General features: G+C 44.1%; 1 protein-coding gene across 4 annotated transcripts; it reads left to right on the forward strand.

Moving 5' to 3' along the window:
- Positions 1 to 1,865: 1,865 nt before the first annotated feature.
- E2F3 (E2F transcription factor 3) lies at positions 1,866 to 26,236 on the forward strand. 4 transcript variants are annotated; one of them, XM_079983782.1, is made up of 7 exons: positions 1,866 to 2,603; positions 15,404 to 15,515; positions 16,790 to 17,009; positions 19,410 to 19,568; positions 20,163 to 20,277; positions 21,970 to 22,105; positions 23,883 to 26,236. In XM_079983782.1, exons 1-7 carry the CDS (start codon positions 1,881 to 1,883, stop codon positions 24,146 to 24,148), a joined length of 1,731 nt encoding a protein of 576 aa, XP_079839908.1. In that variant the 5' UTR covers positions 1,866 to 1,880; the 3' UTR covers positions 24,149 to 26,236. The 4 variants fall into 4 exon arrangements, with proteins under 4 accessions (XP_079839908.1, XP_079839910.1, XP_079839911.1 ...); XM_079983784.1 differs by lacking the exon at positions 1,866 to 2,603 and adding an exon at positions 3,309 to 3,530; XM_079983785.1 differs by lacking the exon at positions 1,866 to 2,603 and adding an exon at positions 13,626 to 14,837.

Below are 26,236 nucleotides of genomic sequence, written 5' to 3' on the forward strand. Positions count from 1 at the left end.
CCCTACCCAGAGATGCCAGGGATTAAATCTGGGACCTGAACACATAGCAGATGGTCTATTATCCCTGAGTCATGGCATTCCCCTTTTCCACTGAGCAACACTGGATGTTGACCTATGGCTTTGATCAAATGTTTTGAAGAGATCTGAAGGCTGAGAGAGAGAGAGATTGAAATAATGAAGACTTTTATCCAAGGGGCAGAGAGGAAGAGGTGCATTTTCATATTGTACAGGGAGAAGCTGTGATCTGGTGGCAGGTTGGGTGGGAGAAGCAGAGGGGAAAATCAAAGCCAGAGTTTCATGGCTGGTCAAAAGGAGGGGTGGCAATGCTGTCATTTCATAAGGTAAAGGTAACCATTAGGTCCAGTCGTGGCCGACTCTGGGGTTGCGGTGCTCATCTTGCTTTATTGGCCAAGGGAGCCGGCGTACAGCTTCCGGCTCATGTGGCCAACATGATTAAGCCGCTTCTAGCAAACCAGAGCAGCGCACGGAAACACTGTTTACCTTCCCGCCGGAGCAGTACCTATTTATCTACTTGCACTTTGACATGCTTTTGAACTGCTAGGTTGGCAGGAGCAGGGACTGAGCAACGGGAGCTCACCCTGTCACGGGGATTCGAACCGCCGACCTTCTGATCGGCAAGTCCTAGGCTCTGTGGTTTAACCCACAGCGCCACCCGCGTCCCTCATTTCTCTCTCATTTTGTCTCTCATTTCATAGAGAGTCTAATAAAGGAGAGGACAGTTGCTTAGGAAAGATATGTAGTTCAGTTTTAGACATGCGAGTTAGGATAGTGATCTAGGGTTTCTAGACTTCAAGCTGAGTCCCAGGCCTATGGTTGGTTTGAGCAATCTGAAAAGCCTTAGCAGGAGATGGAGAAGTTAAGCAAGCAAAATCAAAAGGGATTAATAAATTAGCAATAGTTCTAATTACTATTCAACATGACCTGTTCAGTGCAGTATTCTCCAGACTACCAAATTCAATGCAAGGGAACACTTTTTCTCTGTACAAAATGCCTATGGAAGAACATTTGGGATAAAATGAAAATAACTTATATTACAATGGACAGAAAAGAAGAGGTTCACATCATCTGGGGAAGTAGATTCTGGAATGTAAAAGGGTATGTTCAAACAATATTTGTTTATAATTTTAACAACAACAGCTGTCATTTGGATCACTTCTTGTCTTGGGTAAATAATTGCATATCTGTTTCAAAGGATCATAGAATTGTAGAGTTGGAAGGCACACACCAAGGGTCATCTAGACCAACCCCCTCGCAATGCAGCAGTGGAAACAAGAGTTACTAGGCTACATTCATTTTCATAACACCTGGCAAGTCTATACAAGACTTATTTACAGCACTGTCATATACATATAATGTTAAGATCCCAGAATTCAATGGGACTCAGTCTCAGATACTTGCTAATACCGCCGATCAAACTTATTCGAAGTACTGTATGTCTCATTGAAATCAGTGCTTACTTCTGCAAACAGGTCTAAGACCGCGCTATGAAATGTAATATCTGACGAGTTCTGAGTTCTCTCATTCACTCACTTGTGAAACCAATTTCGCTGGCCTTCAGCCAGGCACCTGCGGGCTTTCCCTGCCTTTTCCAAGCTCGGGAACGCGCGCAGCTCAGCGCCAGGAGGAGGAGGAGGAGGGAAAGCAGTCAGCCCGGCGTACGGAATCCCAGCCGCTCAGAAGGGAATCCCCCGAAGCCGCAGCCAATGGACAAGCACTATGCAAAACAGGGCAACCCCGCGCCTTCGCAGCCCAATGAGGAGCTGGCAAAGTCCCGAAGCCCCTCGCGATTGGAAGGCCCGGCCGAAAGAGCAAACCAATGAGACGGCGCTGCAGGTTCGGCGTGGCGAGGGGGCCTGGCTATGCAAATCCGATTTGAAAAGCGGGCGGGAAATCTGAGTTTCGCGGGAGGCTCTTGGCGCGTAACCCTTCTCCCTTCCCTTCATTCATTGTCAGCGGCAGCCGCCGCCGCTGCTTCCTGGAGCCATTTTCCAGGCAGCCCCAGCGCGCGGCAGCGGCCGGGCTCCATCCGTGGCATCTGCCCGCCGCGCGGGCTCGCTCGCTCTCGCGACGACGCCTCCGGCAGCCGCAGACCCCCCGCTACCCCCGGCCCGGACCATTTCGAGTCCGGCGCGGGCATCGAGCGGCGAAAGAGCCCGGCAGGCCGGGCGGGGGGCGGCGGCGGCGGCGGAGCAGCGCCAAGGGTGGGAGGAGACTCCGCTCGGGGCGCAGGCAGACCCACAAGGGGAAGGATGCGGAGGAGAGCACTGCAGCCGCACGCCCTCGCTGCTCGCCCGCCCTCGGCTCCCATGGACTCCGCGGCGGCGGCCTCCGCCGTCGCCGTCAGCTTCCCTGCTCGCTTCGCTCCCGCCGCTGCTTTCCTCCAGATCCGCAGCAGTTCCGGGGCATCCGCGCTGGGGGCGCCTTGGGTCTCCTCCTGCTTTCCCGGGGCGGCGGGCGGCGGGGCGGAGGGCCCCCGGCCCAGTCTCGTGGGCAGCGGCAGCGCCTTGTGCTGCACCCCGCACGGGCCCGCCGGACGGACGGTGTTGCTGCAGCCCGCCCTGGAAAGTGCAGGCCGACCCTCGGTAAATGCCTCCCTCCCTCCCCAATCTTGTGCATGTCTGGCGGGGCTCAGCCCTCCTCCCACACCGGGGTGTGGGGGGTGGGGTGGGAGAGGAAGCCCGCCTGCCTTGGATCGCTCTGTTTTGCTAGAAACTTTATTACTGTATTATGATGATTATTATTTCCTGGCCCCTCTTGGCGCAGGGTGGGTTCTTGCGGGCCGGGATTGTGGGGGGAGGGAAGCGACGAGAGTCTCCCCCACCCGGTGCAAAAAACACGCAGGGGGGCCGCGGGTGCCGTTCCCTTAAGGAAGAGGGTCGGGGGGGGGGAAGTGTCTCTTGCGCCCGTCTCCCCCCTCAATTTCTGCTGGCTGGAACAAAGAGAGTGTAGCAGAGGCCGGTGCTGCAAGTGGCGTGCTTGCCGGACTGGGACACCCGTGACATCGGAGCGGGGTGCGCGGGGCACGGGACCTCGGCTCTTGTGTGCGGCTGCACTGGAGGGGGCGCGCGATCCGGCTGTTCCCCCCCCTTCCCTGGGGGCGGCGGGTGGGGTTCAGGGTCTGCCTCGGCAGCATGGCCGTGGGGGAAGGGGGAGGCTCTCTGTCCCGCTGGTCTCCTTTTCGCTTCACCCCCGGACTCGGCGGCGGTGACGTTTCGCACACGTGCGCCGAGGCCGCGTCTGTGACTGGGAGCCGGGCGAAGGAGGGAGAGGGAAGGAGGGGGGCGCGGAGCCGAGCGGGGGGAGGGGGACACACAAACGCGCGCACACACACGCTCCTTCTTCCTCTGGCCTGGGCAACCGCGCAGCGCAGCGCACCCCCGGACACACAACAGCGCGCGTGTGCCCGGGTCTCTGCCTTCCTCCCTCTCTCGCACACGCGGCCCTTCCTGCTTCTCAACTCTGGGAGCTGCCGGGGGGCACCGCTAGGCTTGGAAATGCCCCTGCAGCAGGTAGGCTGGGGGAGGGGGGCGTGTGGGCTCTTTGGGGGTGCGGTGCGGGGGGGGGGGGTCGGGCACTTTCAGAACTGGCCGCCCACTGAAGGAACTGTGTTTCGTTTTCCCGGCAGAGTTTCTCAAAATTCAAGCACTGTCCTTTTCCGGGGGGGGGCATTAAAGTTGGGGTGCTAGGTTATATTTAAAAAGTACCCCCTCACCTCCCCCCCCATCTTGCCGCTCGACTGGAATGACCGTGGGGTCACCCTCCCCGCCCCTGAATGCGGTGTTTTCCTTCCTGTGGCTGAGCTGAGTTGGGCCTCTGCCTGTCACTGGAGATGACTCCCTGAAAGTTGGGACGGTTCAAGTAACTGCTTCAGGCCACCGTTGCCTGTGTGCCGCTTCATGTTTGAAATGACTTCAGGGCTTGGGTGTGGGGTCAGGGTGTGGGGGGTGAGCTTGGGTCAGTGCGGGGTTTCAAACTGAAACTTCCACTTGTCTTGTTTCCAACTCTTCTTCTCTCCCCCCCTTCCTGTTAAGTATAATTCGATTATAATTTCTTTACTGATAAAGTGGTGGAAGGGTGATCTCTGTGAGGAATGGAATGTTTTTTCCCCCTTTAAGTTGGAAAAACCCTGTTGTGTTAGGCTTATAAACTGTGGGAATGTGGTTTGTAGGCTACAGAATAATTAAGTTACTGCACCCTCTCGACTTCTCCTCTGAAGCTGTTCCTGGAGGCCTTTTTGTACCTGTGTGTTATAACCTATAAACTTTCCACAGGAGTTGGTAGTTTAGAAACAAAATGAAGTTTGGATATACAAGTGGCAGTGGGGAGATAAGAGGCAGGAACAGAGCCCCATTTTTCTTCTTGCTGTGTAAGGAAATGTAGGCCTGCAAAATAGGACACAGCCATAAAATGGGGAAGCTGCTAGGTGTGGTCTTCAACTTTGGGGCAGCCCTATTTTGGACCTTTCTGGACCAGAAGGCCTTTTCTGTTTGTTGAATTTTGAGCCTTTCTATGGGTATTGTCAGGTAGCTAAGTAGGCTTACACTGATAGGTTTGAAAAGAGTGCTTGACAGTATGTATGCATGCTTGTGGGAATGACCTTTCTTGCCCCAATCACCATGACATTGTTTTGATGATGTAGGATACCACACCACTTATTTTGTATGATCTAACATTTGAACCTTTCTTTTTTAGGCTGAGGCTTATACCCACAACATGACTGTTGCCTTGATCATCTCTGTTTTGTTTTTTGTCTTGGCTGTTCGCTCAGTTGAGAGAAGGCCTATAGCCAACTGACAGGATTGGAGGGTAGGGGAAGAGAAAGAGAAAGACAACCCAAATTTCAACTCCTTTTAAATAAAGTGAATGGTTCCATCTTTCTTCCCATTATCAGCCTTCAAATCAGATTATTAAAATAAACAAATGCCATCTCACCACTATGGCAATTCAGGGTTAAATGTGCAGTAAGAATTAAAATGTATGTATGAATCACATTAAAATGGCCTAATGGACACTTTCTGTAAATTGGAGAGTGTTAATATAAGCTTTTGTCATATGAAGCATGCTCTAAGGGATTTGGGATGGTGAGATAAGGCTTTAAATCTTGATGACATCAAGCCAGGCATCTGCCATAGTGCAGATATATTTCATGTACTACCAAATGGTATTGAATCTGGAAAACTGATCGCCCAATTGTCTTTCATAGTATTGGTCCCATAGAAACTCTGTCTGTCTGTCAAGTAGCAGATGATTACTTGTGTTGTGAAGAAAGCCTATTTGTAACATGATGGTTGTGTGGTTTTCAATGAGAAGAACAGTCTGTTCTTATTCCAGTGGTAGTGTCTACAAGTATAGATATTAGAATGATTTAACACATGTGCAAATCCTTGTTCTACCACTAATTCTGCTCACAAATGGGTTGTCTGTTGCTGAGAGCAGATTCTGTGATCTAGGCCCTTGCCAGTGGTGACTGGGCACTCCAGTACATCACACTAATTTAGGTGACATTTTAGAGAAGTAATTTAACAAAAACTTTACTTTCAACGACCCTTTTCTATGTCATCTGTTGGGGCATCTGCATGGCAGACGTTCTGGGGTCTCATATAGCTAATGTAGTGAAGGTTAATGATTTATCAACTAATATGAACTAATTATTTTTTCTGCCTTTTCTATATTGTGGTGGGCATTAACGTCCACAATGTATACCGGGGGGGGGGGGGAGCACACCATAGTGTTTCTAGTGACAGTTTATAGTTGATTTCGTGCTCTACAAACACACAGACTTTGGAAAGTAAAAGTCTGAAACAAACTATGGGCAAGTAGATGGTTGTATTCATATCACTTCCTGGATACGGAAGTGCAGTACTTGTACAAATTGGACATGTATTGGAATACACATTGAAAGAGGATACTATCTAACTGCATTGCTTTCACTGGGATGCTTATTTGTACCCGTGTTTCGGGTGCAAGTAGTCATGCCTATGTATCTTTCTTTTCTTTTCTTTTTTTTTAGAATCTGATTAGAGTTGGATCAGGGGAAGGAACTACTATGATCCTGTGACAATTTCAGATTTTAAACTCTGAATAAACTAAATACAGGCATAGTTTATATTCTCTTAAATCGAGGTACACATTTAGAGCTGTGCCAGCAGTTTGTATTCCTCTATAACTTGAAGCTTGCTGTGTAGTGGAAAAATGAATATTTGAGCGCTATCTGCAAATACAGCTTAGGATGTTAAAAATCAGCTTTGCTAGACAGTTTCACACAATGTTACTAGTTTGTGGCATATCAACTGGCATATCATGGGGGTGGGGGCAGAAGAATTAAATCCCAAATTCTGCAAAGCCTACTTTGCCTTGTTGCATAGTGAAAATGCTTGTAGCCCATCATGGAAGTGGCTAAGGCTTGAATTAAACTAATACATAACTCGTAAGAACCTGGAGAAAAGGGACCTTTGGTTATATCCTGGCCTCTTACAGAATCTTTTAAGTAGGATTTCTGATCATCTCGGATAATTTCAATATAATTTTGATATAAATGGAAAAGTTAGATATAAGATCTGTGCCTAAGTGATTAAGATCTGAGAGCTGTGAAAGTTAATGATTAACAGTGCAATCCTAACAAATTCTTCTTAAAAGTACTACAGTATTTACTTCATTTGGGCTACTTCCAGGTAAGTGAGGTAAGATTGTGGCCTTTTATTCTTTAGGGCAGTTCAACCTAACCATAACCTCCCACATAAAAGTTTTCTGTGAGCAAGTAGGTCTCTCTTAGGTCTGATGCCAGAGATTATTGTTTCCAATAGTGGTTTGATCCTCTGGCAGAATTTGAGTTGTGGATTCCTAAGAATGGCAAGATATGTTACGGCTTCTTAACTGGATGAGCACTCATATGTTAGTAGGTGTACTAGGATTGTGAAGTAGCCTGTTTTAGAAAAACAACCCAAGCAAGGTATCTGGGTAAGATGGGGATGAGACATAATCCATTCAAAGAAATAGAAACAAAATTCTGATAGTGATGGAAGGTGCATTTGCTCTACAATGGACAAGAAAACAAACAAGGGTTGAGAGAAATGGTTATAAAATACTGGCCCCAGTTCAGAGAAAGCTAGTTGTGCCTTGTTTAAATTGATGTGACTTGTTAGACTGAAGTCCTGTACACACTTGTCTGGGTGTAAGCCCTGTCTGAGTCGACAGGCATAGGATTGCACTGTTCACTACTCAGTGGGGGGATGAGCTTGTGTATTGGGGTACACTGCCTGTGCAGCTTGCTGTCTTATCCTGCTCATGTTAACAAAAAGTAAAATTAGTGGTGCTTCATTTGAATTAAATTTTCCTTAAGACTGGACCATTCGTATTTCTTAAGTAGCGTCTTAAAGTGAAGTAGCTTTGAACTGATTTGGGGAATTGGACACTGAGATAATTAGTGCTTTGAATGCTTTACTTTAAATTAGGGCTCTCTTTTTGGTCCAGATGAGGTGATTCTATGATTCAGATACCATCTATCTAATTGGCCTCCCTGCCAATTTAGATACAATGACTGAACTGGAGGCCCCTCGACTGACTTCAGGTCCAGTGTTGGACCATTTCCATCGGATATTCCCTACTGATGTGGATAGATTCCTCCAAGTTGGTAGGCCCACCATTTGCCTCCTTGATCCGTGCCCGTCTTGGCTGATTAGGGAGTGTCCAGATGTTGCGCGGACCCCCCTGGTTGAAATTATCAATTTGTCCCTTGACACGGGGACATTCCCAGGGGAACTGAAGGAAGCAGTGGTGTGTCCACGCTTAAAGAAAACTTCATTAGATCCCTTAGACCTATCCAATTACCGCCCAGTTTCAAATCTTCCATACCTGGGTAAGGTAATTGAGAGAGCAGTTGCTGAACAGCTTGGTAGGTTTCTGGAGGAAACATCGGCATTAGATCCATTTCAGTCCGGTTTCCGTCCTGGTTTTGGGACGGAGACGACTCTGGTTGCCCTAACAGATGATCTCCGTAGACAACTGGATCGAGGCGGGTCAGGACTGCTGATCCTTTTAGATTTGTCAGCAGCCTTTGACATGGTCGATCATGATCTTCTGGATCACCTCCTCGCAGACGTGGGGATACAGTGCATAGCCCGTAACTGGTTGTGCTCTTTTATCTCTGGTCGGGGACAGAGGGTGGCACTAGGGAGGGAAATGTCGTAGCGCCACTCCATGGTGTGTGGAGTGCCGCAGGGCGCAATTCTCTCCCTGATGCTTTTTAACATCTTTATGCGCCCCCTTGCCCAGATTATCCGGAGCTTTGGGCTGGGCTGTCACCAATATGCTGATGACACTCAGCTCTATCTGCTGATGGATGGCCACACCGACTCGGCCCCTTACACACTCACCAGATGCTTGGAAGCTGTGGCTGGATGGTTTCGTGGGAGCCGATTGAAACTAAATCCTTCAAAGACAGAGGTCCTATGGCTAGGTCGGGATGGCATGGGGATGAGGGACCAACTCCCTTCTCTTGCGGGGGCCCAATTAGTGCCATTGCCTTCCGTTAAGAGTTTGGGTGTAATCCTTGACGCCTCCCTTTCCATGGAGGCGCAAGTTACAGCAACAGCCAAGGCGACATTTTTCCACCTTTGCCGCATCAAGCAGTTGGTCCCTTACCTTTCCCACCCCCACCTGGCCACAGTGATCCATGCGACGGTCATCTCCAGGCTTGACTACTGTAATTCGCTCTACGCGTGGCTGCCCTTGAAGCTGTCCCAGAAACTCCAGCGGGTACAGAATGCTGCAGCGAGGCTCCTCACAGGGTCTCTGCCATGGGAGCATATTCACCCAGTGCTTTTCAAGCTGCACTGGCTCCCGGTGGAATACATGGTCAGATTTAAGGTGCTGCTTTTGACCTTTAAAGCCCTTCACGGCCTAGGACCCTAGTACCTACGGGACCGCTTCTCCTGGTATGCCCCACGGAGAGCTTCAAGGTCCATAAATAACAACACCCTAGTGGTCCCAGGCCCTAAGGAAGTTAGATTGGCTTCAACCAGAGCCAGGGCCTTTTCAACTCTGGCTCCGGCCTGGTGGAACGCACTGCCTCATGAGACCAGGGCCCTGCAGGATCTGATTTCTTTCCGCAGGGCCTGTAAGACAGAGTTGTTCCGCCTGGCCTTTGGCTTGGAGCCAATTTGATTCCCTCCCTCCCTCTCTTTCTTTTTTCTTTTCCTTCTCCTCTTGCGATGAGGCTACATTTTAATATTTTAATGTTCCATTATTTTAATGTTGTATTTTATTTTTGTTTTTAAGTTGTAATCATTCATCTTGTTTTTATTATTGCTTGTAAGCTGCTCTGAGCCCGGCCTTGGCTGGGGAGGGCGGGCTATAAATAAAAAATTATTATTATTATTATTATTATTATTATTATTATTATCTACAGCAGGGCTAGCTGACACAGTGCCATCCAGATGTTGCTGAACTCCCATCAACTCTAACCATTGCCTACGAGGACAGGGGACAATTGATTTGGAGTTTGACAACATCTGGAAGGCACTGCATTGACTACCCTTCATTAGCAGGATGGTAAGTATTCCAGTCTTTTTAAAGGCAGCTAATTGCTTTTAACAGAAACATACTCCTGAGTCCTGTGGCCCATTGACGTTAGCTACAGGGAGTGTGGCTTAGTGCATGTCTAAAGTGACACACTGGGTTTGTTTTCAAATGGAAATGCATATCTCCCTCTACTCCTAAAATGTGTCTGGATTTCGAGGAAACTGGATATTACAAGTGAAATGATGGTGAAAAAGAGCAGTTAATGAGAGTATGTTTAAAAGATAAGCAGCTCACCAAGGAATGGCAGTGAATCCATTAGTAATTTTGGATTGTGAGAGGGATAGAAGCAGCATACAAATTGATCATTTTCATTATCTTCCTACCTGAACATTTAATACAATCTTGCAAAAAAAAGATGAATTTTTCTCTTGGGTAGGGGTTTGCATGTCATAGAGCTGTTCTACCGCCTGCATTTCAGGAGAGTTTGAAACACACACACAGTGTGAGAGTGTGTTTTTCATTCTTTCAGAGTATAGCTGTCTGCAACAGCAAAAATGAAGCTTTTGGTGAATCACTTAGAACAGGCTTCCTCAGCCTTGGTCGTCCAGATGTTTTTGGCCTACAACTCCCATGATCCCTAGCTAGCAGGACCAGTGGTGAGGGATGATGGGAATTGTAGTCTCAAAACATCTGGAGGGCCGAGGTTGAGGAAGCCTGACTTTAAAAATCACCTTTTCCGACCTGATCGGCAAAGGTGATCTCTCTTTTTCTGTTTAAAATGCTGTTTATATGATCTGCTCTTTGAAATATTTAGGAGTGTCTCAAAGCACAATCTTACATCTTTAAAATGAAGGCTGCTTTTGCAAAGGACTTCGGCATTTAAAAAACAACAACCCACATGCTCTTCAATTGTAAAGCCATTATCAAGATAGTACTTTGGAGATTATTGCTGAGGGGAGGGTGACAGTAAAGTTCTTGTTTCTGAAATATTCTCCACATTCAGTAACTCCACACCTGGATTGCTATGTTCTACCTTGGCTGTCGGAGGCAGCTGCTGGGAATCACAAGTGGCCAAAATGCTATTGCGCTCAGATCCTATTTGGCAGACCACTGTGAGAACAGGATGCTGGACTGGATCAGGCCCACTGACCTGTCCTAGCAGGGCTCTAATTAACATTCTTTTAAAAGGTTTATTGAAAGCATGAGACCATAATTTTTAACATTTATGCTTATTAGTATTGGAGTAGTTTTCATGTAAGTCAGTCATTCAAGCTATGCTCTTAAATGTTTGGGGGGAAATGATGAAATCAGGAGTTTAGGAACATTTGTGTTTCTGGAAAGGAATATTCTGCTTTGATTGCTTTATATGGAAATAACTTGTCATTTGCAAAAGGGGTATGCCATTATGAACATATTTAGCCTATGTCTGCTTCTCATGTTAGGTTTTGCACTCTAAGCGGACTCCCAAATACAAAATACATGCATGCTGAATTACTGGTAGTTGTAAAGGCGTGTCTATGTATAATTCCTTTTTTAAATCTTGACAGCACACAGAAGCAAAATCTCCCATTAACTCTGGTTTCCCATTTAGTTCAGACCAAGAAACTATGGTTAAAAGCTTCAGAACAATGCAGGGTATGGAGCAATGCTGTGAAGTTGGCTTCATACCCAGGCTTGTCAAAAAGCCATTAACCATGGTTTCCTGCTCCAGAAGGGCACCATGGTCAATGGTGCCAAAAGCTGCTGAGAAACCAATGGAAACCAACAGCTCACACTTAAATAAAACCAAATTCCCATCTCCTTGCTATTTTTCTCCCCATATTTTACCCTCCCCTTTGCTGGTATGCAATTTATGATAAGGGGAGCTAAAGCTTCAAGCAAACACTGTTAACTACGTTTTATTCATGAATTATGTTGGTGGCTGAAAAACATAGATGGAGTTCTGTGTGATTTTCAAATGACTTGATTTGCAGAAAGTGCCTAAGCCTGCAATCCTATGCAAACTTATTTCTCAGTAGATGGGCATAAGATTATGATATAAAACTGTGAAACTTGCAATTTAGAACAAGGGTTTCCATATGAGTCATGCTAGTGCAGCTGCAAAGGTTAGGTTACATGTTCTTGGAAGTCACTGGTAACCATTCTGTACTTAAAATGGTTTCTGTGATATTTCAGAAGCCATTTCAGGTTGTTTTTTTGGGTTGCCACCTTATGGAAGATATCAGCATCCAGCTGTCTTTTCCAAACTTCAGGTTAGCTTGTAATGACTGAAGTAGAAAAGTCAACAGGCTTAATACCCTTATTTATATGTTTACACGTTAACCGTAAGACCAGGATCCAAAGAGCTCACTGGCCACCTTCAGATATCTGCCAAACTATAGTTTAGTGTGACTAGAACAAGCCTCAGCTGGCCTTGGGGACTTCTTTTTGACCAAGGAGAAACTTGGGTGCTTTTGATTATGTTGCTCTTCAACCACAACATGTATCATCCCAACTGTGGTTACTGTTAACTGATGAAAACACAGCACCTTTTAAAGTACATAATATATTTAAAGGTAAAGGGGCCCCTGACCATTAGGTCCAGTCGTGACCGACTCTGTGGTAAGCGACTCATCTCGCTTTATTGGCCGAGGGAGCCGGCGTACAGCTTCCGGCTCATGTGGCCAGCATGACTAAGCATCTTCTGGCGATCCAGAGCAGCACACGGAAACGCCGTTTACCTTCCCGCCGGAGTGGTTCCTATTTATCTACTTGCACTTTGACATGCTTTCAAACTGCTAGGTTGGCAGGAGCAGGGACCGAGCAACGGGAGCTCACCCCGTCGCGGGTATTTGAACTGCTGACCTTCTGATCGGCAAGCCCTAGGCTCTGTGGTTTAGACCCATATCATATATTTGTGTGAAATATATATTGGCTTGAATTCTGTAGTTTGTTAATGGGTAGAGGGTGTTGGCCATTGTAGAAGGCATGGATGTCTCTAGGTACGTGCTCACCTCAAGTAATTCTTGTAGTTTTCAACATCTGAATTGTTGCAGACCAAGATCTTTCAGGAAATAAGTGGCTGCTGAGATTGTGACTGCTATGTACAAGACTTGCCTGTTTGCATTTTCAATTTGCAGCTGAAGGTGCTGTTTGAGTTATTATTAAATCTCTCCCCCCCCCCCCCGCTCACACAAACACATATCTTGAGGCAGGTTGCAGCAGATTCGTGATTTACTCTTAAGTTCTGTGTCCAATAACTACCAGAAAAAGAAGCCCACATAACAAACCCGAAACCCTTTCAATCTTCCAATGCCTACCCCATCATATAAATCCAACTCAAAAGTTTTACGGCTTCTTCTGTAAGAGGCTGAAGATTGGTGCACTTCAAAGGAGACAAAATTACACAGTTGTGGAAACAACCCCTAAGAGTCTGCTGTACTGTTGTATACATACCTGAAACCAAAATGGACTGTGCCAATAAATATGAAGGGTGCATCTTTAGAATGGGGTGTGGATTTCCTTAAATTCTGCAGTAGTGGGCCAGTCATTCTCACAGCCCTTGCTTCGAGATATTTAAAGCAGGGGTGGGAACTGTGCCTCACCAGATGTTAATTGGATTACAACTCCCTTTGGTCCCAACTGGCATGGCCAGCGGTTAGAGATGATGGGGGAGCTGTAGTCCACACACATCTTGGGAGTTGCAGATTTCAAACCCTTTTCTAAATGCCCTCATTTTAATGGCGGTGCTCATGCCAATATGTAAGTGGGTGTGTGGTGGAAAGATGTGTTGAGTGTCAAATTAACTAGTGGGGGACCTATCTCTGAACTAACCTAACATGAACTATATTTCATAGTACATACTTTATAAGTAAGCTTAACTTTCATGGTGGTTCTTTGGAAATTTCCTACTTGAACATGTTTTCTGTTAGAATGCTGTTACAATGGATGCCTTCAGTTAAGTCAAATGTTAGGGCTTTGCAGTAGAAGTGTTAATATAGCCCACAAAGACAGACGACTAAAGGGATGGCATCAGATTAATATGGTGACCACAGAAGTATGTTAAGATATAAAGAGCTGTCTTTATATCAAATCTTACCCGACACTAGGAATGGATTTTCAAGATCTTGGGCACCAACTTAGGTCTACAGGTCAACATTACAGTGGTACTTCGGGTTAAGAACTCAATTCGTTCTGCAGGTCTGTTCTGAACCTGAAACTGTTCTTAACCTGAAGCATCACTTTAGCTAATGGGGCCTCCTGCTGCCGCTGCGCCGCCGCTGCATGATTTCTGTTCTTATCCTGAAGCAAAGTTCTTAACCTGAGGTAATATTTCTGGGTTAGCGGAGTCTGTAACCTGAAGCGTATGTAACCTGAAATACCACTGTATTTCAACCAGATGTTTAAGGAACTGAACTTGATTCCATTTTCTTGCAAAGCATGTATTCTTCTCTGAGCTGTTGCTCCTTTTTTGCCCATATTTCTCAAAAAGTTTCATTTTTAGTGAATCAAAACATGGTGGCAAGTTTGGAGCTCGGTTTTGTGGGAAAACTCTTAGTCCCCAAAGACTTAAGCATAAGATGACTGAAATGTTTTGGTAGTATTTCAAAGCTGTTCTCACCCCGTCTATTGTTACCACCATAAAAAAAGGATTGAAATAGCAATGAGTCTCATTAGGCAATTTTACAAAGTTTATGGTGCCAAACCTCATATTGTCTGCATGTGTGTTGTGTTTGACAAATGTCGCCACTGTGGAAGTGAACTTTGCTACTGAGGTCCGTGAAAATGTTAGTCTGTCTGATATTCTAGGTCAAATGAAAAACATAGAATGTCTTACAACATTTGTTTCTAGCTAACAGCATTCAGTTAACCTATGTTGGCCATTTTTTTGGTTTTCTGACAAATTAAAATAATCACGATTATAATAAAACGCAGGAAATAAATAAAATGCACACCACAGAATTCACTGAATAGAGTTGAGGCTACCATATAAAACTTGGCTTGTTATAGCATAGTGAATAAGGAAGACATGGTGAACATAGATACTCTTCTATAACTAGATAATTTTACTTGGCAAAACAACTGTACTTGCATGATTTGGAAATACTGCTAAAGTCAGCCCCTACAGTTGTCACGATGCCCACAGAACTTTATCTGTAGCTGCCACATTAGAACTTCAAGCTATCTGCATGTAGGGAATGCTTGGTGTGGTATACTAGGAAGTTATATATTTGGAAGAAGAGTTTAGCAGAAGCAACTTTAGATTGTGTAGCAAAGCATTGATGCAGACTAAGTAACCTGGTTAGAATGCAACAATGGTGGGTTATTCGCTTAGCTGCTGAATCTTGTTTGTGATTCAGGGCAGACAGTTGAAGGACATAGGAAGGGTGAAAGCTGTCTTGCTATGGCACTAGGAAAGGAGGAGATAGTGAACTATTTGCTTCAGCTGCATAATGAGAAGGTGGGGAAAACTTTGCGATCACAGTCTTTGTTTTGGGGGCCTCAGATCCTAGCCTCATGATGTGCCAGTTGCATGAGACGTCTGCATATTCTTGCATTGCAGGGTTTGGACTAGATGACTCTCTTCCAACTCTATAGTTCTATGATTCTATGCCCTAATCAATGCAGGAATATGCAGGCTTTCAACTTGAAGCACATGTGAGTTTCTATGTTACAGAACACCATTAAGAAGGAACCTATTGGGGGGGGCGGTATCTGCAACAAAATAAAAGCATTCTATTATATCTACAGGCATCTAAGAAGTTGAGAAAGATACATGGATTTCCTGGCTCCCCTCCTGACTATAACAATTTCTAGGTCCTGTAAGCACAACTTCATCTTATAAGGTTGATTTTGCTCTTTATGAGAACTGCTCTTTTGACAGGCAAAGCGAAGACTGGAACTGGGAGGAAGCGGACAGCAGTTTCTGGCTGAAGGACTAAGAACGCCGAAGGGGAAAGGGAGAGCTGCAACTAGAAGTCCAGATAGTCCCAAAAGTAAGGAACATTTTTGGTTAACTGTGTTGCAAAGAGCTTCAAAGCATTATGTTACCGTACTAGATTTTGAATCACTGCTCCTTGCCCATTGATCAAGCCAATGCATTCAATGTGTTCTCAGGCTAGAACCCTTCATGGTTGTTTTTGCTCTGACTAAAATTATCAGCCCCTGTCTCACATTGTAGTTTTGTTCTACCATGTATGCAGGATCAGGGGTGAGGAAGCTGTGGCTCCCCAGATATGCTTATACTCCCTATCAGCCCCAGAGAGCATGGCTGGTGGTCAGGGTTGAAGGGAGTTGTAGTCCAATCCAACTGTACAAGTCTGTGATTCTATCTCAAAGTATCTGGAGGGCCACAGGTACTGCTATTGAGCTAGATATTAGTCGTCTTCGTGTGTTCTCTAGCTTGTAGAAAGTGAACATGTGAGGGTAGGGGATAGCAATTGAAAGTGAGCTAGTTTTATGCACATACATGTGGGTTGACTTTGCAATTGCCCTCCATGACTTGGAAGGAAATCTTCTGAAGTGGGGGCTACCTGTCCCCTCGTGTTCTAGAATTGGGGGAAATCAAGGTTATTGCCAACAAAGAAAGGCTTGACATTCATCTTGCATTGAGTGAGTTCTAGCCACTTGCTTCACTCCCTTGCTTTTGAGGTCTTCAGTAGGACTGTTGCTTGGAAACTGCCTAGTACAAGTAAGGGAACTTTTGTCTCCATCATAGACTGAGCCTTCTGAATAACCGTGCCCGCCATGTTGCTTCTGATTTATATGTGCAAATTATTTTGAACGTGAATGCAGATTTTTTTTTTAAGCTGCTCTTGGTGCTACAATGCAGGATACACACATTCAAAATAAATGCATAAAATGTTAAGAGTTATATTGAACGTCACAACAGAGAGGTATTGGTCGTGACTGGAGGATGGTTGAACCGAGGCAACTGTTTTTAAAGCTTCTGTTAGCTTGTTATTTACAAGCTGGTGACGCACAAAATCACGAAGCACTTTCTACCTTTCTCTTACATACAAAGCTATACCTCCAGTTTATTCACACAGTCTTTTCTTTATACAATAGATATGGCTTGAAAGTTAGCATGTCTCGAGAAAAGCAATGGAAAAAGGTGCTTGAGCCTAGCTGCTCTATGGATGTATAATTTTGAACTGGCTCTGAGTGGTCCCGTGTACAGTTCACACAATTACTCCCAATTACTCAGAAGGTTTAAAAAAGAGTTTTAATGCCAGCTTCATAACCATCATGAATTTAATTTTTCTTCAAGCTCCCAAATCCCCTTCAGAAAAGACGCGATACGATACATCGCTGGGTCTTCTCACCAAGAAGTTTGTTCAGCTTCTGAGCCAGTCCCCAGACGGTGTCGTAGATTTGAACAAAGCAGCAGAAGTCCTTAAGGTACAAAAAAGGAGGATTTATGACATCACCAATGTCCTGGAAGGCATTCACCTCATTAAAAAAAAATCCAAGAACAACATTCAGTGGATGTAAGTATCCTAGTGCAATATTCTTGTTGCCGACATGACGACCTTGCACTTTCACATTTCATTTTCACAAAAGTATTTTGTATGCTGGAGGATAACAAGAGTTATTCCACTAAGCTTTACTCAGAGTAGGCCTACTAAAATCAATGAACACTGCTAAGTTAAATCTACTCTGAGTAAAACATAGTTGACTACCAACCAGGGAAATTTAATCCTGCCATTCATGGAGGTATGTTATGACGTGGTCTGACTGTGTGTGTTTGGATTGGCTGTAGGTCAAGGCCACATATCACATGGGAAAGGGAATGGTGGCTTGCAAACCACTGCCCATAATACTTGGTCAAATGAGGCTTATTCAGAGGCAGCGTCCCTCTGCTTGTCAGGTGCTGTGGACAAACCTACAACATGTTTTACTTATGAGCTGCTTGGACTCCTCTGGCTACCAGTAGAGACAGACAACTGAATTCTGATGTGCCCAAAGTGATTCAGCTACATTCTCATGGCTTACTCAAACATCTAGAAATATCATGTAGCACAGCCCTTTTCTCAATAGAGTATTTTGGCGTGTGGTTGGTGGCATTATATTTTCACGTTTCGTTAAAAAATAAAATAAACTTCTCTGTATATAGAAATTGGCATATTATGGGAAGTGAGCCCTCTACTCTCCTTATCCACTAGCTTTCCACGGCTGGGGACTTACTTGCCTAGGGAAAAAACAAAGAAATATATATTTTTTCACTTGTAATACAGAGCTACAGACCAGAAAGGGATCAGATTTTGCATGTTTAAGCTTCTGCTTAAATAATGCACATGAAGCATTTTGAGCTGTGGTCAGGGACAATTTGGGTCACATCCATACCATACATATGAAAAGCACATTTATGCCACACAGTCATGGCTTCCCCCAAAGAATCATGGGAAATACAGTTTGCCTCCAGAGAGCCATTTTAGCACCCTTAACAAGCTACGGTTCCCAGGATTCTTTGGGGAAAGCCATGAGATGTCTATGCATGGTGCAGGTGTGAGCTTAGACACCCCCAGCTCAAGTACACAGGTTACGCCAGCAGTACTGTTGAGAGAGAAACTCAGTCAGTTTCTCTTGCATAGGAAGCATATGAAGGCAAGGGAACATCGTGGGATGTAGGAATGCAAGATGTTGCCTTCTCCCCCACGCCGCCCAATAACAGTTTGCTAGTTCTGAAGCTTGAGCATAGCCTCAGTAGAAATTTGGTTTTAATACAGCGGTGGATATTTGGGGGTGAGCTTGGAAGAGTGGCTTGCCCGACAGCTACATAATGAGTTCATGACTGAGTTGAAATTTGAACCAGAAGTTTCCAGTTCATAGCCATGTACTTCCCATTAAATGAGATGAACTTTAAATTTGATCCAGATATGGTACATTCAACTTGAGAATTTTGATACTTGGTGGTATTGATCTCTTGGCAAAAAGGTACTTTGCAGCACACGTGCATTTCTTATGTGCTTTGACTTAATTCTTCTAAAACAGGGAATATAATGGTTGGACTAAGAAGTGAGAATCAATTTTTTTTCTCAGTCTGAAACTCTTATCATGGGGTCCTGCTTGGACTTGGGTCCAAGTGGAGAAGCACCCCACTATCCACTACCCAAAGGTCCGGAAGAGGCTCTCTCCCTCCCCCCCCCCCACATTTCTTACTATATAATGAAATTGCAAGAATGTAATCATGCTACAGTTCACGTGGCTGCACTGTTTATAAGGAAAGTGGGAGGTGCTTCAGAGAGTATGTTAGCAAGCAGCTCTCTGAAGCACCTCCCACCCTCCTTTAAAAGGGTTTGGGAGTAAAGTGTGCTGTGAAGGAAGTGTGCAGCTTGGGGGGTTGGGCTGGGTGTAAAGGAAGGAGGGCTTGGCCAGGTGTGGGAGAAGTTGGGGTTAGTGAGCAGAGCAAGCAGGAGCAGCAGCTCTTTGTTATTAATAACTATGTGCAAACACCGAATCTTAAAAGTAAACGACAAAAACAAATGGAACTAGAGAGCGTTTTCAAATATGCAGCAAGAGTCACTGCCACTAAAAGAAAGTTATGCTCAAAATGCCATTAGTAAATGGTGTTTTGTTATCTTTGCACATCAGGTAAGGCACACCACCCTTCCAGAAGGAGGAATGAGATAATCATGGGTGGAATCTGGAAATCCCTCTGTATACGTATGGAATAAAGTGAAACAATGTTTTTAAAAAGAGATCTTGTTAAGCCTCGCCTCTCGCCAGCTTGCTTTGATGTGCTAGTTTTTCAGACAATGTGACTTGCCAAATCCTCAGCACTCAGCTTCTTCTGAACTGAATAGTCACATGAAGTTTTAAGAGAAACTCTTGTCTGGACCAGGAAACTTTAGGAATGCCTGTGAAGTGTCTGTTCACTTGTCTTGTAGGGGCTGCAGTCTGTCGGACTTTGGGGGCATGTTGGCACACTGTCAAGGCTTGTCCAAGGAGGTGGCAGAACTCAACCAGGAAGAGCAAAAGTTGGACGAGTTGATACAAAGCTGCTCTCTTGACCTAAAGCTACTAAGAGAAGATTCTGAGAATCGGAGATATCCTTTTATATCAGATAGGCTGAACTCATTTGGGAAATCTTAACATTTCTCTAATGGCTAGGGGTAGTGGATTGTATTGGTGGTATTAATGATGTACTGCAGCAGGCATGATGCTTACTTATAGCTATTCTGATAATTTTAAATCGCATGTAAGTAAGCGGTTTTAAACTGTTTTCATTGTGTAACCTGCCATGGGACCTTTGGGTGAAGGGTGGGTAATAAATAAATTATAATAATAATATTTTTCAAACTACGACTGATGTTCTGCAGTAGCAGCTCACTTCAACACTGTTTGGATTCTAGTTAATACAAGACTGATTTGTTGGTGTAACTTCTAAAAACCTTACAAATTATTTCATAATCAAAAAATGTGAAGTATAGCCAAGAAATCTCAACAGATCGCTCCTCGCTTTGTCCAACTTCAGGGCTGTTTCAGTTTCATTCTTATTTACTTTTTAAATTTAGTATTAGAAGTAGGGAGAGAGCAGCTAACGGTAGCCTTGATGGGGCGACAGTATAAGAATATTTACTTCAGTGTGCTGATACATGTGACTGAAGGCTGCTGCTGAACAATTCTTTAACAAAGTTTACATTAGCTTATGTTAGATACGAAGACATTCAAGAAATAAGTAGCCTTAAAGACCAAACTGTCATACTTGTGAAAGCTCCTCCAGAAACAAAACTTGAAGTGCCTGACCCAATAGAGGTAAGAATAAAATGCTTATGGTTTTTCTTCTGTAAGTCAGTCTTACGCAATGTGTAACATTTGCAGTGGTCTTATACCATATTTATGCATAAGCTTTACTGAATGGGATCATTTTTCTATATGGCAATAAAAATGCTAATGGGCAGTCTTCTAATTTTTTAGTTTCTGGAACCTGGGAGATCATTCTTCTATGCCTCTCTTTCCTTCTGACTACTAGATCTTGGTTAATGCTGTCTCATTTATCTTTTTTTGCTCGTTCTGTTCCCTGAGAAGTTGGTCTGCTACCACCACCTCTTGAGTATTTCACTCATTGTAGTGTTTGTGCCTTGTGTCTTGCTGTTTCTTACACTGACTTTCCACCCTGTACTACTTAATCTAATTTGATTTTTTTAAAAAAATTATTGGCTTTTCCACCTTCTAAGACAGCAATGAGGAACCTCTGGCCTGCCAAACCTCCCAGTTTGGTCCACCAGACCATTTTGGGCAGGCCACACACCCCTGCCGTTAACATTCGTTTATTTTTCATTCACCATTTTACTGGTATGCTGCTTTTCCACAAAAAAGAATCAAAGTGGCTTACAACAAAGGGGGGGGAAATAGTACTGTGCACTTCAAAATCAACCATTGCAAGAACCGCTGCATGTAGGGGGAGGGGGAACCAGTTACAGATTGCAAGCAACAGGAGCAAAGCATAGCAAACAGGTCTGCAAACAACCACCCCTCTAAGAAGGCTTCAGCTGGGCAATTTGGAATGGGCAGCAAGCAGAGGGGTGCTGTTGGTGCCATGGTCCTGGGCCCAATTTTGAGAAGGGATGCAAACAGGTGCCCCCACAGCAGGCTCCTTAATTGAAGCCTGACTCTGCGGCAGAAGGAACTGCGCTTTGGCTGCGGCACTTGCGCCTGGCGCAGCTCTGCGGGACCCAGGTCAGGCCTTACCCAGGGAATGAGAGCAGGTGAGTGGGCGGCAATGCTGCTGCTCACCCTCCTTGACTGCGAGGCACCTCCTGCTTGGCTGCAGCACCTCCACTACCAGGACAGACAGGAGGAGAGTGGGCAGCAGCTTCCCCGCCCCTCTCCTAACCCTGAACTGTGACCTGTGGAGGGCGCCCTCTGCTCCCTGAACCCCTTGGGGGCGTGTCCCGCATGCCCGCCCTGGGCAGCGCAGGCATACGCTCCACTACTGGCCTGTTTAGCATTAGCAGTATATTTTGATGGACCAATTCTCTATTGGTTTGTAAGCTTTCAACCTATGCAGGGCTTTTCCTTAAGTTAGGCTACCGTCTTATACATACTTTCCTAGAAGTAAATCCTAGAGTGGTTAGTAGTACTTACTTCTGCGTAGGCATGCACAGACTTGCACTGTTAGTATATTAAGAGTGAAATGGATTGTGAGGTTGCATATGAAGTACTTTAATATGTTGTCCTGAGACAAAGGTTGATGTTCAGGAAGAGAATGTGCCATCCACTGATTCCTTACGCATTATTTTTATATCATTTGTAAATGAATAGCAGTCTCATCTGCATGATTAAATGTGCACAGACCCTTGCAGAAACATGTTACTCTTCCACACAAAACTTGACTTTGATTAGCACCCTGGACCTTATAAAAATGAACCATAAATCTCCAGTAGCCGCTTATAGCATTTTGTTGGCAGAAGACATATTGAAAATGGGGATATTTTGTCTTTGCAGAATAAGCTGATACACTTATCTAGTACCCAGGGGCCTATTGAAGTTTACTTGTGTCCAGAAGAAACAGATTACCACAGTCCAATGAAAACGCAAGATCAGGATCATAATGGAAATATCTCAAGGAATGTTTCCAAAGGTAACATTTTACCTTTTAAAATTGTATTGACCAAGTATAATTAAAGGGAAAGCGTAATTCAGTCTGTTCAGTTAATAAATGATGTGCTGAATGCTAGATTTCTTTAGACTAAAGGAAGTATGAGTGCTCCGGGGGGGGGGGGGTGTACCTTCCCCCTCTACATTGTCATACTTTATTCAGAATATAGCCTTGATTGTAAGTACTTCCATGCTCTGAGCTTGCCATCTAGGTTGGTGGATGTGGGAAATCATGGACCATAAACTAATTCTGCTGTGCATGTACACTCATGCATGTACATGTTAAGGCTATCACTATGAGCTGTCTATTTATGCATGATAGGTAATGTCATTTATGAATTATCTCTTGTCACTTAAAAGTGGTGGCTATTTTTGTCTGTTGTAAGAGACATGCTCTGTCAAGTTCCAAAACTCTTGTGATGCTCAGAGCATGTGAGGCAGAGCAAAAAAGGGAAAGAGGATAGATGAGTTTTCCATAGCTCAGAAGGTGGCTTTTGGCTGGTGGGACAGGAAGGAATGTATTGTCCCTACTTGCATTTGCCACAAGTTGCAGCCGTTGCTTCTTTGAGGGCCAGGCAACTATCTACTGGGTCTGCTCTTACCTGCTCTTCATAGCTGTCAACGTTTCCCTTTTTAAAGGGAAATTCCCTTATTCCAAATAGGATTCCTCGCAAGAAAAGGGAAAAGTTGACAGCAATGCCGCTCTTCCCAGGACAGGTTACAAGAATGTAAACATGAAGTATTAAAAGCAGACAACACAATTTACAATCAGAAGAATGCTTCTCCTGCTCCAACCCTCCTGTCCTCTTAGCAGGATGGAGAACTGGTGTGTGGGGAGATAATGTCCATATGTTGCAAGAGGGGGAGAGTTAAGGGCTAAAGACCTCCCCACCATCACCCGGGTGTATCTTGCCAATAAAATGTCATCCCTATTTGGGAAGGCATTCCTTTTGCAGCAATTACTCCAAATAGCTGCTGGTTGAAAAAGATAGTGTTAACTTTAGCTGTGTCTGTTGACATTCGCCTTGTCCTTGCTTTCAGTTTTAGCCTGGCTGCTTTACGTACAACCATCGTCTGATAACTTTATTTTCATTTATCTCCAGAATAATTGTTATTTGGTTGTTTTGGGTCCACCTCTTGGCCACTAAGATATAAGGCTGTGTGTGTAACATTCAGCATTGAGAAATGAAACTTCTTTCTTTTTATAAAAGGTCACATGAGACTTGGCATTGTATCCAGTGGTAGTTCTACTCAGAGTAGACCCATGGAAATTTAAGGACACGGCTGACTTGGTTTCATTCATTTCAGTAGGACTACTTTGAACAAATACAAGCTTAAAAACCCATTTGTTACACTAGCATGGTCAAAAGACCAAATAGCTGTGCTGACTTCTCCAGTGGCATCTTGAGATGAACTCTGCACCTGATAGAAGCAACCGCCAGGAATTATTCCCACACCCCAGAGATCACAATTTTGTGCACCCCTGCTCATGTGTTAAAGGTCACCCCTGTTCCGCACTGAACACAGCCAAAGGGAGGGAAAGACTTGTATCCCAATCATTCTGATGCATTCTTATTGCTCAGAGCAACTTACCCACTTTTTAAATTGTTTTGTCTACCAAGATAAGCTGTGTAGAGACAGCAACAATAGGCTTTGAAGGGAAGGGCAGAGGGGGGAACACTGACATGCATTAATATTGTAAAATCGTGTGTGCAACCCTCTTACGCGTTTTTAAAAAATAATGCTATTTCTTGAAACAGATTTGATTTCTGATAACTCGGGAAGTCTTGACTGTTCAGTAACTACAGCAACCATCTCCCCATTGGCCTCTCCAACCAACCTTCTGCAGCAGACAGAGGACCAAATTGCATCAGGTTTTGAAGGGCCATTTGTAAGCTTGCTGCCGCCTCTACTTCATGAAGACTATTTGATCAGTCTTGGCGAAGAGGAGGGTATCAGTGACCTCTTTGATTCTTACGATTTTGAAAAATTGCCAGCATTGGTAGATGAATTTTTATGCAGCTGATTATCCCTTGTGTCTCTCCCCCCCCCTGCAGCCCCCACATATTTTTAAAATGAAACCAGAGTACCTGCTGTCATTCCATGTTCTCTGTTCTCTTACCTCTTAATCCTTGTCCCATTTCAATATCATAATTTGGAATGCTTGATAGTTGGGAAAAAATAATTCTAGAATAGTGCAAACACAGAACTGCAGACTTTCTCATCAGAGTTACCTCAATCCCATGTTCTGGTAGCTACTGGTTTTAGCAAAGTATAGAAGGATGAAATCTGAAATGGAGGAATGATTATACTTTCTTGTGTCTACAAGCTTTGTGAAGGGCTGAAGAACAGTTTTAGTCACACATAGCAATTCTTTATATTTCAACTGTGCCTTCCGTAGAGTGTGTGTCTTGAGTCTTCAATTTGTATGTTCCGTCATAGTAATTGCAAAAAAGTGCAAAATACAGAAAGATGTGAGATGGACTTCTTCCAAAGCTTTTGTGGAATGTTTGAAATCTTCTCCATGCCTCTATCTTGGAGGAGTTTTTATATAAAAATGTATTGCAGTTCTAAATAAAACAAACTAATGGTGGCCCAAGTCCAACACAGCATACCTGGGACAGCCAGGGTCACACCCCTAACTAACCTTTTGAAAACTGAAGTTCTGTAGACCAGCTGTTTAACAGAGAGGAGGAGGAGAGTGGGCAGGGTAAATTGAATCCAGCTCCCTGGTCTCCCTCCTGGACAGTCAGCTGATGGGATTTCACTACCCCCAAAGAGCTACACGCGCACACCCTCATGTGTTGGACAAGGCTGGGAATTGTACACATTTCTGTGAAGTTGTCCACCCACTTTGTGGAATACTTGTGTGGAAATCTGCTTCCACGTGCCTGTAACCTTTAGCTGGATCAGGGTGACCATTTTGCCATAGGAACTAGAAATTTAAAAATTCTGTACGTGAGGAAGTCACTTGTTAAATATGAAATAAAAACGCACACGTTAAGTTTCATGGTCCGCAGTGTGCAATAGAACTGGTACGTAAACATTTTGTGGCACGAAGTGGGGCTTTGTGTTAAGTGCCTACTAGAGTTGCACTGTGGGCTTCTTCCTGTAAGGGATACTATTTATGCCAAGCTTCACTTATTCAGAACACTGTGTTTATTTTAGTGGATTAGTTGCCTCTGCTTCCAATTTTGGGAGTTGATACAAAGCTGACATTTCTCCCAAAGTGTAAATAACATACCTATCAGTACTCTCTCTAGTGAATTTTAATTTATAACACTTTGCTGGTTTAGGGTATGTGTTCTGAAACTAATACAATTCATACATCTTACACACAGTTGTGTAAAATGTTGCCACTTTAGATGAATTAGCAGTTTGTATTTTTTCTATCTGATGATTAATAAATTAGTAGAATGTTTGTTTTAAATATATATGTGCGGATTTTCTGGTACCACTGATATGCTGCTATAAACACTCACAATTTAAATGGCTGAGTAACAGTATGAAAGCTGTATGAGTGAGCCTTGGAATATAATTGTGTGAAAAAGGCAACACATTAAGAACTGTTAAACAGTGTTAAGTGTGTTTGTGTACAAACATGTGCATAGTTATTCCATTGATTATTTAAGTTGTATGTTCTTAAACTTTAGTCATCTAACAGTTTTGTACAATAGGAATGAATTTGTAAAACCTGCCAGAATATTTTATAGCTGGTTTGTAATTTCTTGAAAAATCTTACTGTGGGTCTGTAAATAAAATAGAGTATTTAAAGTTTGTCTTGTGGAGAAAAAGTAAAAGCGCTGTGAGCATGAACACTTTGGTGGTATGAAGGGGATCTCTGTGGGTAGAATGAAAAAAAGGGGGACTAATGTTGTATGCTGTTTTGTACAATTTACATACTTCCCCAATGTGTGAGCAAAATACTAACCTTAATATACCTTTGAATAGTATGCTAGTTCTACAAATCTGTAAAATAATGTAAAAACAAAACAACCAAACAGCTTTGCATTTATAAAGATAACCTGTTCTAGCTGTGATATTGACTCTTCAAATGTATGTACCTGACAGATTTTTTTATGGTAATCAATAAAGCTTTATATCGGTATATAAA

Source organism: Podarcis cretensis, assembly GCF_951804945.1.
Source record: "Podarcis cretensis genome assembly, chromosome: 7".
NCBI classification, from domain to species: domain Eukaryota; kingdom Metazoa; phylum Chordata; class Lepidosauria; order Squamata; family Lacertidae; genus Podarcis; species Podarcis cretensis.

Coding starts and splice junctions, on each gene's coding strand:
- E2F3 (XM_079983782.1), top strand. CDS start 1,881: ATGCAAATCCGATTTGAAAAGCGGGCGGGAAATCTGAGTTTCGCGGGA. Junction 15,516..16,789: donor AAGTCCAGATAGTCCCAAAA/GTAAGGAACATT, acceptor TTTTTCTTCAAG/CTCCCAAATCCCCTTCAGAA. Junction 19,569..20,162: donor GAAGATTCTGAGAATCGGAG/ATATCCTTTTAT, acceptor AACAAAGTTTAC/ATTAGCTTATGTTAGATACG.